The sequence below is a fragment of the Polypterus senegalus genome, chromosome 14 (genome assembly GCF_016835505.1).
Source record: "Polypterus senegalus isolate Bchr_013 chromosome 14, ASM1683550v1, whole genome shotgun sequence".
NCBI classification, from domain to species: domain Eukaryota; kingdom Metazoa; phylum Chordata; class Cladistia; order Polypteriformes; family Polypteridae; genus Polypterus; species Polypterus senegalus.
The window spans coordinates 142956796-142972364 of NC_053167.1; the positions used below are offsets into that span (position 1 = coordinate 142956796).

The 15569-nt window shown below is 42.2% G+C and overlaps 1 protein-coding gene across 1 annotated transcript in view; it reads left to right on the plus strand.

Moving 5' to 3' along the window:
- LOC120515012 (interferon-induced protein 44-like) overlaps positions 1-15497 on the plus strand; it is a 75561-nt gene extending 60064 nt beyond the window's left edge. The window contains exons 7-9 of the mRNA XM_039735699.1: positions 1676-1847; positions 4550-4650; positions 15111-15497. Of these exons, the coding sequence (XP_039591633.1) occupies positions 1676-1847; positions 4550-4650; positions 15111-15305 (468 nt within the window). The 3' untranslated portion in view covers positions 15306-15497. The remainder of the gene's footprint in view (positions 1-1675; positions 1848-4549; positions 4651-15110) is intronic.
- The last annotated feature ends 72 nt before the right edge of the window (positions 15498-15569 follow it).

The window sequence follows — 15569 nt, forward strand, 5'->3', positions numbered from 1 at the left end:
CATTTCAAATTAAACCTGCCACACAAGGAAGTGTGCAGAAAGTAAAGGAGCCCCAAAACATTTTCAATCCACTGTGCAATTCTTTTCTCAGGTGAAGTCAAGTCAGGTGGCTTTATTGTCACACCATTCACACAACGTATTGCAGCATACAGTGGTACAAAGCAACATTCCCAAGGACCACTGCAGTGCAGCATATACATAAACACAGGACAAGCGCAAGACAAGTAAAGAACTTTACTATACTACAAACAGACAAATAAATAAATAGGTAAGTGAGTAGTGGTAATTTGAAATAAATGATAACAAGTGTAACAAATGTACTACATATAAATAAAATACTGAGAGCAGAATGAACGTAAATACTTGGTGAACATCAGTCCACCATAATGAATGTTAGTACTGCTGCACAAGTTTCCTCATGATGTCACAAAAGTAGTCAGTGCCTTTCAGAGGAACCACCAAAAGGAGCCAAAGTGTATAAATCTCCAAATGGGAGTGGGAAAACCATAATCCTTGCCCCCCCCCCATAAAAATAATAGCAATAATAATATTTAAATAAATTTTATTTAACCAAAAAAGAAAGATATAAAGAAGACAAAAAACAAAATATTGTCCACTAAGATGAAACTCAAAACTGAAAAGCCAAAATTGATTCCAAATTCAAATACCAAAGGCAAGAGCCAAATGTCCAAAAATCAGAGGTCAAAAATCGATACTTAGAACATTCAAGAAGAACAAAGAGACTCCAAAAGCAATGACCCAGTCAACAAGACCAGTAGGGCTAATACCAATCCCACCAATAGTGCTGAGGCCTCACTGGTGAATGTGTGTTATGTACAGTAAGTTGTTATGTCAGTTCTGCTTCATTCTCTGCATGTTTTAACAAATTTGCATTTTTATGTGGACCAGTTCAGTCACTCGTATCATCCGAACGTGCGTTTTAACTGAAATTGGTCACGGTGCTTTATACAGTGTACTGTACAAAAATAAGGTGTTGTTAAGTGCGTGTTCATTTACTCTCATTTATTATTTTTTGTATGTCACGTTTTCATTGTTATTCTTGTCTATTTCTGATTTGTTTTTCTTTTCTTGCAGCTTTTTCTTTGATGTTTTGGAAAGCACTTTGATTCTTTGTATGAAAATGTGGGTTAGAAATAAATGTTGTTGGTGTTCAGTTTATAAAGACTGAGCTGCAGTGTCAGTGGACCCGTCCCCCTTGGATTCAATACACAGAGCAGAAGATACATAACAAACTGAATTGACAAATAGTACAAGAGCACAATAATTTTAAAAATAAAAAACATTCTTTGAAAATATCAAATAAGACAACAAAAAGTAATCAAAATCAGAAAATAGACACATTAAAAAAAATTAAGAATATGTTATGATTTGTTTTAAAAATGTTCTCTGCTATTCTTATTGTCTTTGGAAATTTTAGGTCCCTTCATTTATTTTCTGTTTTTATTTTCACCTCATTTTGGAGTTGTTTGTATATTTTGCATTTTCTTGCAGTGCCATGTTCTTTTATTGTGCATTTAAGGTCCATGATGAGCACTCAAGTGTGGCCAAGCAGCAATTGTGTGGTACATTTCTGTGTAGAACAGTAGATGCATGTGTGTGTGTGTCTGGGGGCTGCACCCCTGTGTTTCTTATTAAATTGTCCTTTTCTCTCCAGTTCAATCCCAAAGTACCAATTTCAGATAAATTCAAATGCTACAGAGAGAAGCCCAGTCTGGCTGATAAGGTGTACTGCATTGTCTATGTTGTGGAAGCAAGCAAAGTCAGCCTCATTAGTGAAGTTCTGCTGAAGAAGTTTAAGTTCATCCAGTCCAACGTGAACAACATGGGTGAGTAACTGCAGCCTGGAAGAGCCTGATGGGACATTAATCAGGAATGAGACAAATGAGCACATGAGAGGAGTAGATGACCTCACAGGATATTAAATGAACACGGCCATTCTCTACTGCCCTCTAGTGACCAGAGCTGCTTGAGTAGCAATCAGGGTGCTCCTTCCATTGTGTGTAACAATAGTCTGGTATTGGGATACTTTGTGTTATAAATGGAGTGATGTGACCAGCACATGCATGTAGTTTCATCAAGTTGATTATTATGCAAAACGCTTATTATGATGATCCAGTGAATGTGTTTATATAAAAAACCCTAACTGATGGGTTGTCTCTGATCTCAGGTGGTCCTTCGTTTTACTTAAGGTGAGCAGCAGGAATGTGCAGTTGGACTCTCTGATTCTATTTAATATGCTGGACGATAGCAGTCAGATTTTAAGGCGTTCATTCATTAATAAAACACACTGATACGGCAACTGCAAATGTAATTTGAATTTAAATGTACTCTTACAAGACAGAGAGATGACTGCTGCAATGGTAGCAGTAAAATAGTTTAAATTAATTTATTCTTCATGAAACATCACTCAGTATCCCAGAATGAGAAATTGATAGTGGGACTTTAGAAATTTTTTCAAATTTATTAAAAATTCTTCTTCTTCTTTCAGCTGCTCCTGTTAGGTGTTGTCACAGCAGATCATCTTCTTCCATATCTTTCTGTCCTTGTCATCTTGTTCTGTCACACCCATCACCTGCATGTCCTCTCTCATCACATCCATAAACCTTCTCTTAGGCCTTCCTCTTCTCCTCTTACCTGGCAGTTCTATCCTTAGCATTCTTCTCCCGATATACTCAGCATCTCTCTTCTACACATGTCCAAACCAACACAATCTCATCTCTCTGACTTTGTCTCCCAACCGTCCCACCTGAGCTGACCCTCTAATGTCCTCATTTCTAATCCTGTCCATCCTCATCACACTCAATGCAAATCTTAGCATCTTTAACTATGCCACCTCCAGCTCTGTCTCCTGTGCCACCATCTACAACCCATATAACACAGGTGTTCTCACTACGGTCCTGTAGACCTTCCCTTCCACTTTTGCTGATACCCGTCTGTCACAAATCACTCCTGACACTCTTCTGCAGCCATTCCACCCTGCCTGCACTCTCTTCTTCACTTCTCCTCCACAATCCCCATTACTCTGTACTGTTGATCCCAAGTATTTAAACTCCTCCACCTTCACCAACTCTACTCCCTCATCCTCACCATTCCACTGACCTCCCTCTCATTCACACACATGTATTCTGTCTTGGTGGTCCTACTGACCTTCATTCCTCTTCTCTCATATCTCCACCTCTCCAGTGTCTCCTCAACCTCCTCCCTACTATCGCTACAGATCACAATGTCATCAGCAAACATCACAGTCCACGGGGACTCCTGTCTAATCTCGTCTGTCAGCCTGTCCATCACCATTGGAGATAAGAAAAGGGCTCAGAGCCGATCCCTGATGTAATCCCACCTCCGTCACTCCTACCGCAGACCTCACCATGGTCACACTTCCCTGACATATCCACAACTCTTACGTACTTCTCTGCCACTCCTGACTTACCTCATACAATACCACAGCTCCTCTCGAGGCACCCTGTCATTTGCTTTCTCAGGTCCACAAAGACGCAATGCAACTCCTTCTGTTCTTCTCTCTACTTCTCCATCGACATCCTCAGAGCAAACATCACATCTGTAGTGCTCTTTCTTGGCATGAAACCATCCTGCTTCCCACTAATCACCTCACTTCTTAACCTAACTTCCACTACTCTTTCCCATAATTTCATGCTGTGGCTCATCAATTTTATCCCCCTGTGTTTGAGGGCCATTCACCTCTAAAAGGACCCCCATCTTGTCCGCAGAGCACTGCCTTCAGCTAACTCAAGCAGGCTTTCTGACCTGATGCCTAAAACTGCAGCAAGTTGGGCAGGCGTGTGTCAGGCAGGACCTCATAATCTCACGGATCAGGTGTCTTATTTTTAAAGCCCTTTTACTAACAAGGACGGAAACAAAATGTTCAGAGAGTAATAAAGGAGACTCCAGAACACTATTCTAAACAAGAGGCTCCTCCATGAGCCAGAAAGTGTTGTCAAGTGTTTGTTTTATCCTCTTAAGTTTAATATGCCAGGTCTGTAGTGCTGTTCAGTAGAAATCTGGTAAACCTCACCTAATTAGTTTGGCAAAGTGTATCAAGAAAAGCTGTTTGTCAAAATTAATTTGCTACCATGCAAAATAAAGTAAATGCCAGCTCCCTCCATTGCAGATGCTCTGGGCCATATCAGAGTCTGAAAGCCTCCAGCCTGCTCATAAAGGTCAGTGAGACCTTGCACCACCTTCATCTACCAGCAAATACAAGATACTGTGCCTCACCCAGTGTATCCTGTCCCCAAAAAAATCTAAAATGGTTTTCTGAAGAGTCTTAATAATGAAATGTCGAGGATTGGCACACCTTAGCCTCTGCCAGAACATGGAGGCCACTAAGTTACTGATGATTAACGCCCTTCCTCGATACGAGATTTCCTGTTGAAGGCATTTTCACAAGTTTAATCTGGCTTGCACCTTGTCGCCCCATTTAATGTCTTCTTCAATCTGTCATAAGGGATGTGAGACACAGGAGGTACCTTTCAGAATTTCACACGGACTCTCCTCTTTTATCCTACAGGGATTCCTCAGCTTTTGATGGTCACTAAGATAGACGACGCCTGCACAGAAGTTGCAAAGGACCTGACCAAAGTGTACCAAAGCCGCTACATTTATGAGAAGGTAAGTCAAAGTGACAGAGAAAGTGCAGCTATTGATCAAGTGACAGTGACGTTATTATAGTAAGGACAGTAATGCAGTGGTATCTGAACTTTCAGAAATTCTGAATCATGCCAACAGATTTCCTCTGAGTCGCCACCCTTAGTGACCTCTGAACTTTCACACTTGTCTCCTTAACTGCAGTTCCACCTGAGCTGTGATGGAGTAGATGATCCTGCTCAGTCAGGAGGGTGATGCCAGATCCAAGACTGACCAGATACCTGGGCTAGTGGCACTCGAAATAAGGTCTCCTTTAGCTTTTCCACATGTTACTTGGTATTTACTCAGCACTTTTCTATTATGTATTATAAAGTCTCTGCTGTCATTCAAGCATCCAAAAGGAGCCCAGCAGTATCATTGGTCGAAAGGTCATCTCTTGTCCTGATATCATGTTACTAGCGGCCATTTTCCTTTGTCATGAGTGCTGAAGGTGACAGACAGGGTGAAGAGGCCGTTCAGCCGAGAGAAGAGTTGGCGGTCCTGTTTCTGTCTGTGATGTCACCAAAAACGTTCACATTTCTACATACTGTGTGTCACTTGGTCTGTGTGACCTAAGAAATGCAAAATTTGAAGATGGGCTCCCTGAGACATGGCACACCGGTTTTTTACTATTTTGTTTAGCCTAAAGGTGCACAAAATGTGATTTTGTTTTTGTGAAAATAAAACATATTTTGAGTCCCAAATCAATGATGCGTACAAACAGATCATTATAAAGATTTAGGAGTAAATTGACGTAGACAAACTTAAAAAGCAGGGTAGGCTTCCTTTTTATTCTCTCTGTACAGTCGTGGCCAAAGGATTGGAGAATGACACAAGTGTTGGTTTGCTGCTTCAGTGTCTTTAGATCTTTTTGTCAGATGTTTCTATGGTCTACTGAAGTAGAATCACAAGCATTTCATACATTTAAAGGCTTTTATTGACAATGACATGAAGTTCATGCAAAGCATCCATATTTGCAGTGTTGGCCCTTCTTTCTTTTTCAAGACCCCTCTCTGCAGTTCACCCTGGCAGGCTGTCCATCAACTTCTGGGCCCAATCCTGACTGATGGCAGCTGCCCATTCTTGTATAATCAATGCTTGGAGTTTGTCAGAATTGGTGGGTTTTTGTTTGTCCACCCGCCTATTGAGGATTCGACCACAAGTTCTCAATGGGATTAAAGGTCTGGGGAGTTTCCTGGCCATGGATACATTTCAAATTTTGATGTTTTGCCACTTAGTTTTCACTTTTGCCTGATGGCACGGTGCTCCATCATTGGCATTGTTGGTCAGCAAACTGTTCTTGAATGAATGGTTGGGAGAAGTTGCTCTCAGATGATGTTTTGGTTTCATTCTTTATTCATGGCTCGGGATCAGGGGGGCACTGCCAGTGCAGAGCTGGCTCAGGAATGGCAGCAGGCAGGTGTGAGGGAGGCGAAGACTTTTGGAGGATGGCCTGGTGGGTGTCAAGAAGGGCAGCAATGAAGCCAATAAAAATATCAGGAACAGACTGATATTCTGGGATTGGACTGCTGAGGACTGCTGGGTAAAGTCATTTTCTCTGATGAATCCCCTTTCCAATTGTTTGGGGCATCCGGAAAAAAGAAAAGGTGAGTGGCGCTACCATCAGTCCTGTGTCATGCCAACAGTAAAGCATCTGAGACCATTCAACCATTCATGTCAGCCAAGGCAGTGGGTTCACTCACAATTTGGCCTACGAACACAACCAGGAATAAAGAATTGGACCAAAACATCCCACGAGACCATCCAAGAACACTTTGGTGTCCAACAACGCCTTTTTTCAGCATGATGGAGCACCAGGCAACAAGGCAAAAGTGAGAACTAAGTGGATCCGGGAACAAAATTTGGGGTCCATGGCCAGGAAACTCCCCATTGAGAACGTGTGGTCAATCCTCAAGAGGCAGGCAGACAAACAAAAACCCACAAATCCTGATTCTGCAAGAATGGGCTGCTGCCATCAGTCAGGATTTGGCCCAGAAGAAAAAAGGGTCAACACTGCAAATATGGACGCTTTGCATGAACTTCATGTCATTGTCAATAAAAGCCTTTGAAACTTCTGAAGTCTTAATTAACAAGACTCACAGTAGCAAAATAATGAATACCCTATCAAAGAAAATCACAATCTATACTAATAAAAGGCAAAGCCCTCACTCACTCACTGACTGACTGACTCACTGACTCACTCACTCACTGACTCATCACTAATTCTCCAACTTCCCGTGTAGGTAGAAGGCTGAAATTTGGCAGGCTCATTCCTTACAGCTTCCTTACAAAAGTTGGGCAGGTTTCATTTCGAAATTCTACGCCTAACGGTCATAACTGGAAGGTATTTTTCTCCATATACTGTAATGGAGTTGAGCTCGAAAGCCGTGGGGGGCGGAGTTTCGTGTGACATCATCACGCCTTCCACGTAATCACGTGAACTGACTGTCAACGCAGTGCGTAGAAAACCAGGAAGAGCTCCAAAAAGCGCTTAAGAAAACATGTATTATATAATTGAGAAGGCAGTGAAACAATAAGAAGCGAGCGAGTGACATATACTACCATATTCATGAGTGTTGCTACCTCGGAAAGAAAGTAAGGTGTAAACCTAAACTTTAAATTAAGTTCATAGACATGCTACCGCTGGCGTTTGTCATGCCCACAGGTAATGCGGGATACAAGTTTAATGAGAGGACGCAGGATATAAACGAGAGTTTTGATCACTTTATAACTAAGTTAAAATTGTAGGTGAAGGGGTGTGCTTATGCAAATTCCGAGAGAATGTGTTTGTGGGGGATTGACAGTTAAAGGCGGGTGGGGAGTCACGTCATCATCTCCCCTCTCATTCACCTCATTTCGCTCTGAGCTGAGCTCCGCAACGAACACACGCAGTGTTATGGAAGCGAGTTTGTGACGCTGCCACCAAATACTCACAGAAAAATCCACAAGTTAATACACACGCTGTCTCTAGAGTTTCTACACACTGAATCCTCCAGGCACTACTTACAAAAGGTTACATTGACAATCGTGTTACGTTATTTTTAAAATTTTTCCTTTTCTTAGCACAAGCACAGCTGAGAAGCTTCGATGCATGTGCTCCATTTAATCACACTTTCAATTCCAAGCAAAGGGGAACTTCTGTCAATGCATGATTTCCTGGTACACCGATTACATTGATCAGCGCATCTCGATTCATTTTACCCTCGCACCACCTTAGTTTGAGAAGAAGTATGAAAAATATAGGTTAACACAGAAAACAGATCACCAATTGAAGCTTTATGAATAATCGATTCGCCATCAATAATTGTTTTGGTAAAGCCATACTCAGTGTAATCCTCCTTCCATTTTATAATTTTTCCGCCACTAGCCATGATTAAATGAACGGTAAAAAAGTAAGAGCGAAGCGAGGGAGACTTATTCAGGCAGGCAGGCGACAGCTCAATAGCTCGAATTTGGATATTAAGTAGGTTCTATTTAGTCGCCAGAAATATCTTTGGTAGGAATGGAAGTTGAATTTAGTCTTTAAATTTCTATGGTAAAGAAAAAGTTATGCAATGATGACTAAATTTAACTATATAAAGTCAAAACTTGTATATATAAAGTCATTTCCGAATATATAAAGTCAAAACTTGATTATATAAAGTCACTGTCGGAATAAATAAAGTCAAAACTTGTTTCTGAATATATAAAGTCAAAACTTGAATATATAAAGTCATTCCCAAATATATAAAGTCAAAACCTGAGTATATAAAGACGGCGTTGGAATATTTCGGAATATATAATGTAAGCGCTGGAATATATAAAGTCAAAACTTCAATATATAAAGTCATCGTCGGAATATACAAAGTCAGCGCTGGAATATCCATCCATTTCCCAATCCGTTGAATCCGACCACAGGGTTACGGGGTCTGCTGGAGCCAATCCCAGCCAACACTGGGCACAAGGCAGGAACCAATCCTGGGCAGGGCACATGCATCATTTTCAAAACATTAACCGAACAGTGTTTTTTTAATTTATTTTTCTGAATACGTTTTTGTTAACTTAGTTCAGTTCAGAGTCGTTTCAATCAATAGATTTTGACTTTGACTTTATATATTCAGGAATGAGTTTATATACTCCGATGTTGACTTTATATAATCAGGAATGACTTTATAAATTCCGACGCTGACTTTATATATTCAGGTTTTGACTTTATATATTCCGACAGTGACTTTATATATTCAAGTTTTGACTTTATATATTCGGGAATGACTTTATATATTCAAGTTTTGACTTTATATATTCTGACGCCAACTTTATATATTCAGAAAATCAATGTATTTGCCTGTTTGGCACCCCATAGTATATATGTGTGTGTATATATGTACACATTTATGTATATATATATATGCCAGCAACACTCGTGACAATGACAAAACAATTACGTTGTCAATCATGTTACGTTATTATTAAAATGTTTCCTTTTCTTTTTTACTTCTCCGCTGCCAAGCGCGGGTATTTTGCTATATATCTATAATAATAAAAGGCAAAGCCCTCACTGACTGACTCACTGACTCACTCACTGACTGACTGACTGACTTATCACTAATTCTCCAACTTCCCATGTAGGTAGAAAGCTGAAATTTGGCAGGCTCATTCCTTACAGCTTACTTACAAAAGTTAAGCAGGTTTCATTTCGAAATTCTACACGTAACGGTCATAACGGTCGATAGCGTTCGACAACGTCCGCCATGTTGAACTTTCTTATTTATGGCCCCATCTTCACGAAATTTGGTAGGCGTCTTCACTGCGCTAACCAAAACTGATGTACTTACTTATTTCGATGGTTTGATGCCACTGTCGGCCGCCATATTGAACTTTCCAACGTCACCAATTTTCAAACTTTCCGTGTAGATAGAAGGCTGACCCCATCTTCACGAAATTTGGTAGGTGGCTTCCCTGCGCTAACCAAAACCGATGTACGTACTTATTTCGGTGGTATGACACCACTGTCAGCCACCATATTAAACTTTCCAACATCACTAATTCTCCAACTTCCCGTGTAGGTAGAAGGCTGAAATTTGGTTCTTATTTCGGTGGTATGATGCCACTGTCGGCCGCCATATTGAACTTTTAACGGAAACCGATGTCCGTACATATTTCGTTAGTATGACACCACTGTCGGCCGCCAAATTGAACTTTCCAACGTCACTAATTCTCCAACTTCCCGTGTAGGTAGAAGGCTGAAATTTGGCAGGCTCATTCCTTACAGCTTACTTACAACAGTTAAGCAGGTTTCATTTCGAAATTCTACGTGTAACGGTCATAACAGTCAACAACGTCCGACATGTTGAACTTTCTTATTTATGGCCCCATCTTCACGAAATTTGGTAGGTGGCTTCCCTGCACTAACCGAAACCAATGTACGTACTTATTTTGGTGGTATGATGCCACTGTCAGCCGCCATATTGAACTTTTCAACAGTCTTTGTTACTTATGGGCCCATCTTCAAGAAATTTGGTACGCGAGTTCCCAATGCTAACTGAATCCTACTTACATACATATATACGTCCATAGCCTGCACCTCGGTCACCGCGTGAGGTGGCGTTGTGTCCCCCATCCCAACGCCTCCCACGTTGTTGGCTGGCTGCCTGCCTATATAAGACTGTCCCGCTCCGTCTCTACATTCCCTTCCTTGCTTCGCCACGGGATTCCCGTCTCCCTACTGATAACTACAGCCCTAATTTGTTTAATCCACGGCTTATCCGTTGTTTTATTGTTCGTTTATTACAATTATAGTTATTGTATAGGTATTTTACACTTACTTTACATTGCTCAGGTACCCATTTCCTTTATCATTTCAACCCCCATTACCATGTCTATCGAGGTGATCACCATCGATCAAAGAACTGTCACTTACCGAGTGGTTTCCATGCCAGGAGATGGCACCTACCTTTTCCATTCTCTTTGTTACATATTGCACGGCCATATCAGGCTCACTCTTGATATCCGGAGGAAGATTCTGTCGTATGTATTGAATGACTGGACAGGTTCAAGGTGTGGACTGATGACGGTACAGGAGATAATTAGACTACACAGGAGCACTAGAAGAGTGAAATGCTTAAGCCCTTCACCTGTGGATCTGCATGTGAGTTGATGGCTGCCGCTGAATTGTTCGGTTGTCGCTTTCAAGTGTACCGAAATGGCCAAATATTTTACACCTTTGGACAACCGCCAATGCCTCTTAAACATCTTGGATTCACAGGTGACGATTTCAGTAGTGGACACTTTGATGTTTATGAATGTTTCAACTCTCAAAAGCTGGATGTGATTTTATCAATGAAACCGGTTGTGTGCTTACAACGCTTGACAGATGCAGAATGTCACTTCAACACAACAAATCCTGCAAATACTGTCGTCATTGAAACAAACCATGAAACTCAAACCGATTACGACAGCAGCAATCCAAGCTGTGAGATTTGAGACAAGATTATTGTTCACATGGCCAACTGTAAGTTACTTGCTCAAGAGTAAGCTCAGCGCACAGCTTGGTCATATTACAACCAGAGGGCCGAACTCACAATGTGGTATACAAAGAGATCCTTAACAAATAATTATTGGCATATTTTCCCTCAGTTTAAAAAGGTTTAATTTTCTTCTTAATAAAAATTTTAATGCAGTACTTCGCCGCTGCAAAGCGCAGGTATTTTGCTAGTATATATATATATATATATATATATATATATATATATATATATATATACTCAGCAAAAAAAGAAACGTCCCTTTTTCAGGACTGTGTATTTCAACAATAATGTTTTAAAAATCCAAATAACTTGACAGATCTTCATTGTAAAGGGTTTAAACAATGTTTTCCATGCATGTTTAATTAACCATAATCAATTAATTAACATGTGAAATGGTCGTTAAGACCTTAACAGCTTACAGAAAGTAGGCATTTAAGGTCACAGTTCTAAAAACGCAGGACACTAAAGAGACTTGTCTACCGACTGTGAAAAACACCCAAAGAAAGATGCCCAGGGTCCCTGCTCATCTGCGTGAACGTGCATTAGGCCTGCTGCAGGGAGGCATGAGGACTGCTGATGTGGCTAGGCAATAAATTGCCATGTCCGCACTGTGAGACGCCTAAGACAGTGCTAGAGGGAGACAGGAAGGACAGCTGTTCATCCTCGCAGTGGAAGACCACGTGTAACAACACCTGCACAGGATCGGTACATCCGAATATCACACCTGCGTGACAGGTACAGGATGGCCACAACAACTGCCCGAGTCACACCAGGAACACACAATCCCTCCATCAGTGCTCAGACTGTCCGCAATAGGCTGAGAGAGGCTGGACTGAGGGCTTGTAGGCCTGTTGTAAGGCAGGTCCTTACCAGACATCACCAGCAACAACGCGCCTATGGGCAAACCCACCTTCGCTGGAACAGACAGGAGTGACAAAAAGTGCTCTTTCTGCATGACAGCAATGTCAGTGTTCTGCCATGACCAGCGAAGAGCCCGGATCTCAATCCCATTGAGCATCTCTGGGACCTGTTGGATCGCAGGGTGAGGGCTAGGGCCATTCCCCAGAAATGTCCAGGAACTTGCAGGTGCCTTGGTGGAAGAGTGGGGTAACATCTCACAGCAAGAACTGACAAATCTGGTCCAGTCCATGAGGAGGAGATGCACTGCAGTACTTCAAGCAGCTGGTGGCCACCACATACTGACTGGTACTTTTGATTTTGAGCCTCCCTTCATTCAGGGACACATTGTGAAACATCTTTAGTTTATGTCTTATGGTGTTGACTCTTTTAGTGTTCATACAAATATTTACACATTAAGTTTACTGAAAGTAAATAACAGTTGAAAGTCAGAGGACGTTTCTTTTTTGAGTATATATATATATATATATATATATATATATATATATATAGATATATATATATATATATATATATATATGTATATATAGATATGACAACAACACTCATATCAATGACAAAACAATTACATTAACAATTATGTTACGTTATTATTAAAATGTTTCCTTTTCTTTTTCATAACTTCTTTTACACACTACTTCTCCGCTGCGAAGCGCGGGTATTCTGCTAGTAATACATAAAATACATAAACAAAGCAAAACCACTCTCTCAAAAACACGCTCTTTCATTTCACGATTCAAATGGCTTCTCTTCTCATCAATGTAGATAAAAATTAAGGCCAACTACATAATATACTAGCCAACCACAAGCGTAGACATATCGATAATCAGCCGCTTTTTAAATGATTTTTAAGCACAAAGAAAATAAAATAAACATTTGAAAAATCCGTAATTTAATAAACCACCAAGAAAAGTAACATTGCTACAATGCACGCTACGAACCAACATACAATTGTCCGTGACTGAAAAGCGGAGGAGCGCCGTCGCGCCTTCGGCTTTCAAAGGGAAGGACAGGGTTGAACGGCGCTCGTTCAGTACGCACTGCCCGCTTATGTGCCCGTCCCCAACTCCTCACCTGAGTCGCTTTTGTCTGTGCACAGTCCACACGCACCTGTGAGTCACGTTGACTGTTAATTTTCCAAACACCGCCTCAGTTGGTTTCCACGTTGACTTTTCATTGTTCTTTGCGGTTCCGGCTGCTTTTTTATATATAATCCACCAAGTCACGCGACCATGGGGGGGTTTACAAAGGGCAGGGACGTAATCAGTGCGAGTGTATGACCCGCGACACGCTGAGGAATTCTCGCTCGGGGAACAATTGCAAGACCCAGTCTCCATTACGAATGCTTACACCTCCCCGCGCCGGGTAGACACACGTTGATCCAATCAGTGTAGCGCGCGTGCAGTACCGGACATACAAGTTCATCACAGACCTGTTAATGCTCAATCTCACGTGGCTGAAAGCCACTTGTCCCTTTAAGAATTTGGACGCCGACCGCTGTTGGGTCGTGTAACTATTTGGCAGGCGGGAGTCTCGTTCCTTTTCGGAATTAACCAGCCAAATCGCTCCACCAACTAAGAACTGCCATGCACCACCACCCACAGAATCAAGAAAGAGCTATCAATCTGTCAATCCTGTCCGTGTCCGGGCCGGGTGAGGTTTCCTGTGTTGAGTCAAATGAAGCGAAAGGCTCCACACCTGGTGGTGCCCTTCTGTCAATTCCTTTAAGTTTCAGCTTTGTAACCATACTCCCCCCTGAACCCAAAGACTTTGGTTACCCGGATCGCCTGTTGCAGGGCCTGCATTGGTGAAGCAGGTGAGACGGTAATGAAACAGAGGCACAGGGCTTATTGGTTTTTAAAGACTGCTTCCTTCATTGGGTTTTAACCAATGCACGGAACGAACCAACACACAATCGTCCGTGTGGCGCTCAGGCGCAGAGGGTGGAACGGGAGGAGAGGAGAAGGACGTCCACTCTGCTGCCTCCGTCATGCTGGTCTGCTGATTTCTCGTCCAGTATGCACTGCCTGCTCAACTTGTCACTCGAGTCGTTGTCGTCTTTCTACAGTTCAGATGCACCTGTGACTCACGTAGACTTTTCATTGCTCTGTGCGGTTTTGGCTGCCTTTCTATATATAATCCACCAAGACACCCGATCACGGTGGTAGCGAGGTGTGTACAAAGTGCAAGAGCATCTAAGAAGACGCATGTTTGTTTCGGATGTGAATCGCTGTATGTAGCGTGTAAAACAGTTTGCTATGGTGCACGCGTGCGGCCGTAACCAAAACTCGTTTTTAAAGACTGCTCACTTCATTGTGTTTTAACCTCAGTTGTAAAGGAATGTTTTAATGATCCCATGGGATACCCCTCGCAAACAGTTTTACACGCTGCATATGGCGATTCACCTCCGCGAGAAACACGCCTCTATGAACAGTCAATGTGGGTCGGAGCTGCATGTGACCTCTACGACAGACGAATATAAATGACGCCGGTTTTTCTGTGTCGCTGGCCCAAGTTGGTGGGCGTGGCTCTGTGAGTTGTCGTCGTATCCAATGGTCTTGGAGTTGGTGGACGTGGCTCCCTCCCGCGGAGCCATAGGTGTCTCATTTGTCGGCGGCGCTTAGTGAATCCACGCCCCTTCCGGCGTGCTTTCCATGGTTGTCTTGCCTTAGTGAATTATATATATAGAGTATCAAATTCGGCTTGTTGCCATTTATGCAATGACTAAACCTTGCTTGTTCATTCAGTGTCAGCATATCGTGCCTTTATGACGAGTCATGTAACTGACCTGCGCTCTCAGAGTATTAGCAGTGGGATCATCATCAGCCATATTTAGGTACATCTTTTACTTTAGGCCAATATTAACACTGTAATATAAAAATGAATGGACCTGTGGGCTCGGCCACCATCTGAGATGTTTCTGTCACCGTACATCAAGGCTCATCTGGGTTTGTCTCCAGCCCTCTCCTTCGTGTCACCCCCTATCAGCTCACCCTCTTCTTTTCTGTTTTTTATTCCCAGGTAACTCAACTGGCACAGGTGTTGGGAGTTCCCCCCTCTGCTATCTCCCTGGTTAAGAACTACGCTGTAGATTTCGAGCTCAATCTCAATATGGACGTCTTGATCCTGACGGCCCTCCAGCAGATGTTGAGAGCTGTTGATGCCTGCTTAGATGAAATGAAGCAGAGAGGCCTCATTAAGGAGGGCAGCTCTTAGTGTTTTTAGACTTCATTTCCTGTTACTGTGTTAGCATTTCCTGACTACCACTTATAAACGGTTGATGGTTTCCTTTCTTTGCTTTCCTCAGTGTTTCTCGCTGCTCTAACACAGACGTTCATCATTATATGAATATTGTCAGTCAGTCAGTCAGTATCCAACCCGCTATATCCTAACACAGGTTCACGGGGGTCTGCAGGAGCCAGCACAGGGTGCAAGGCTGGAACCAATCCCGGAAGGGCACCAACCCACCGCAGTATATGA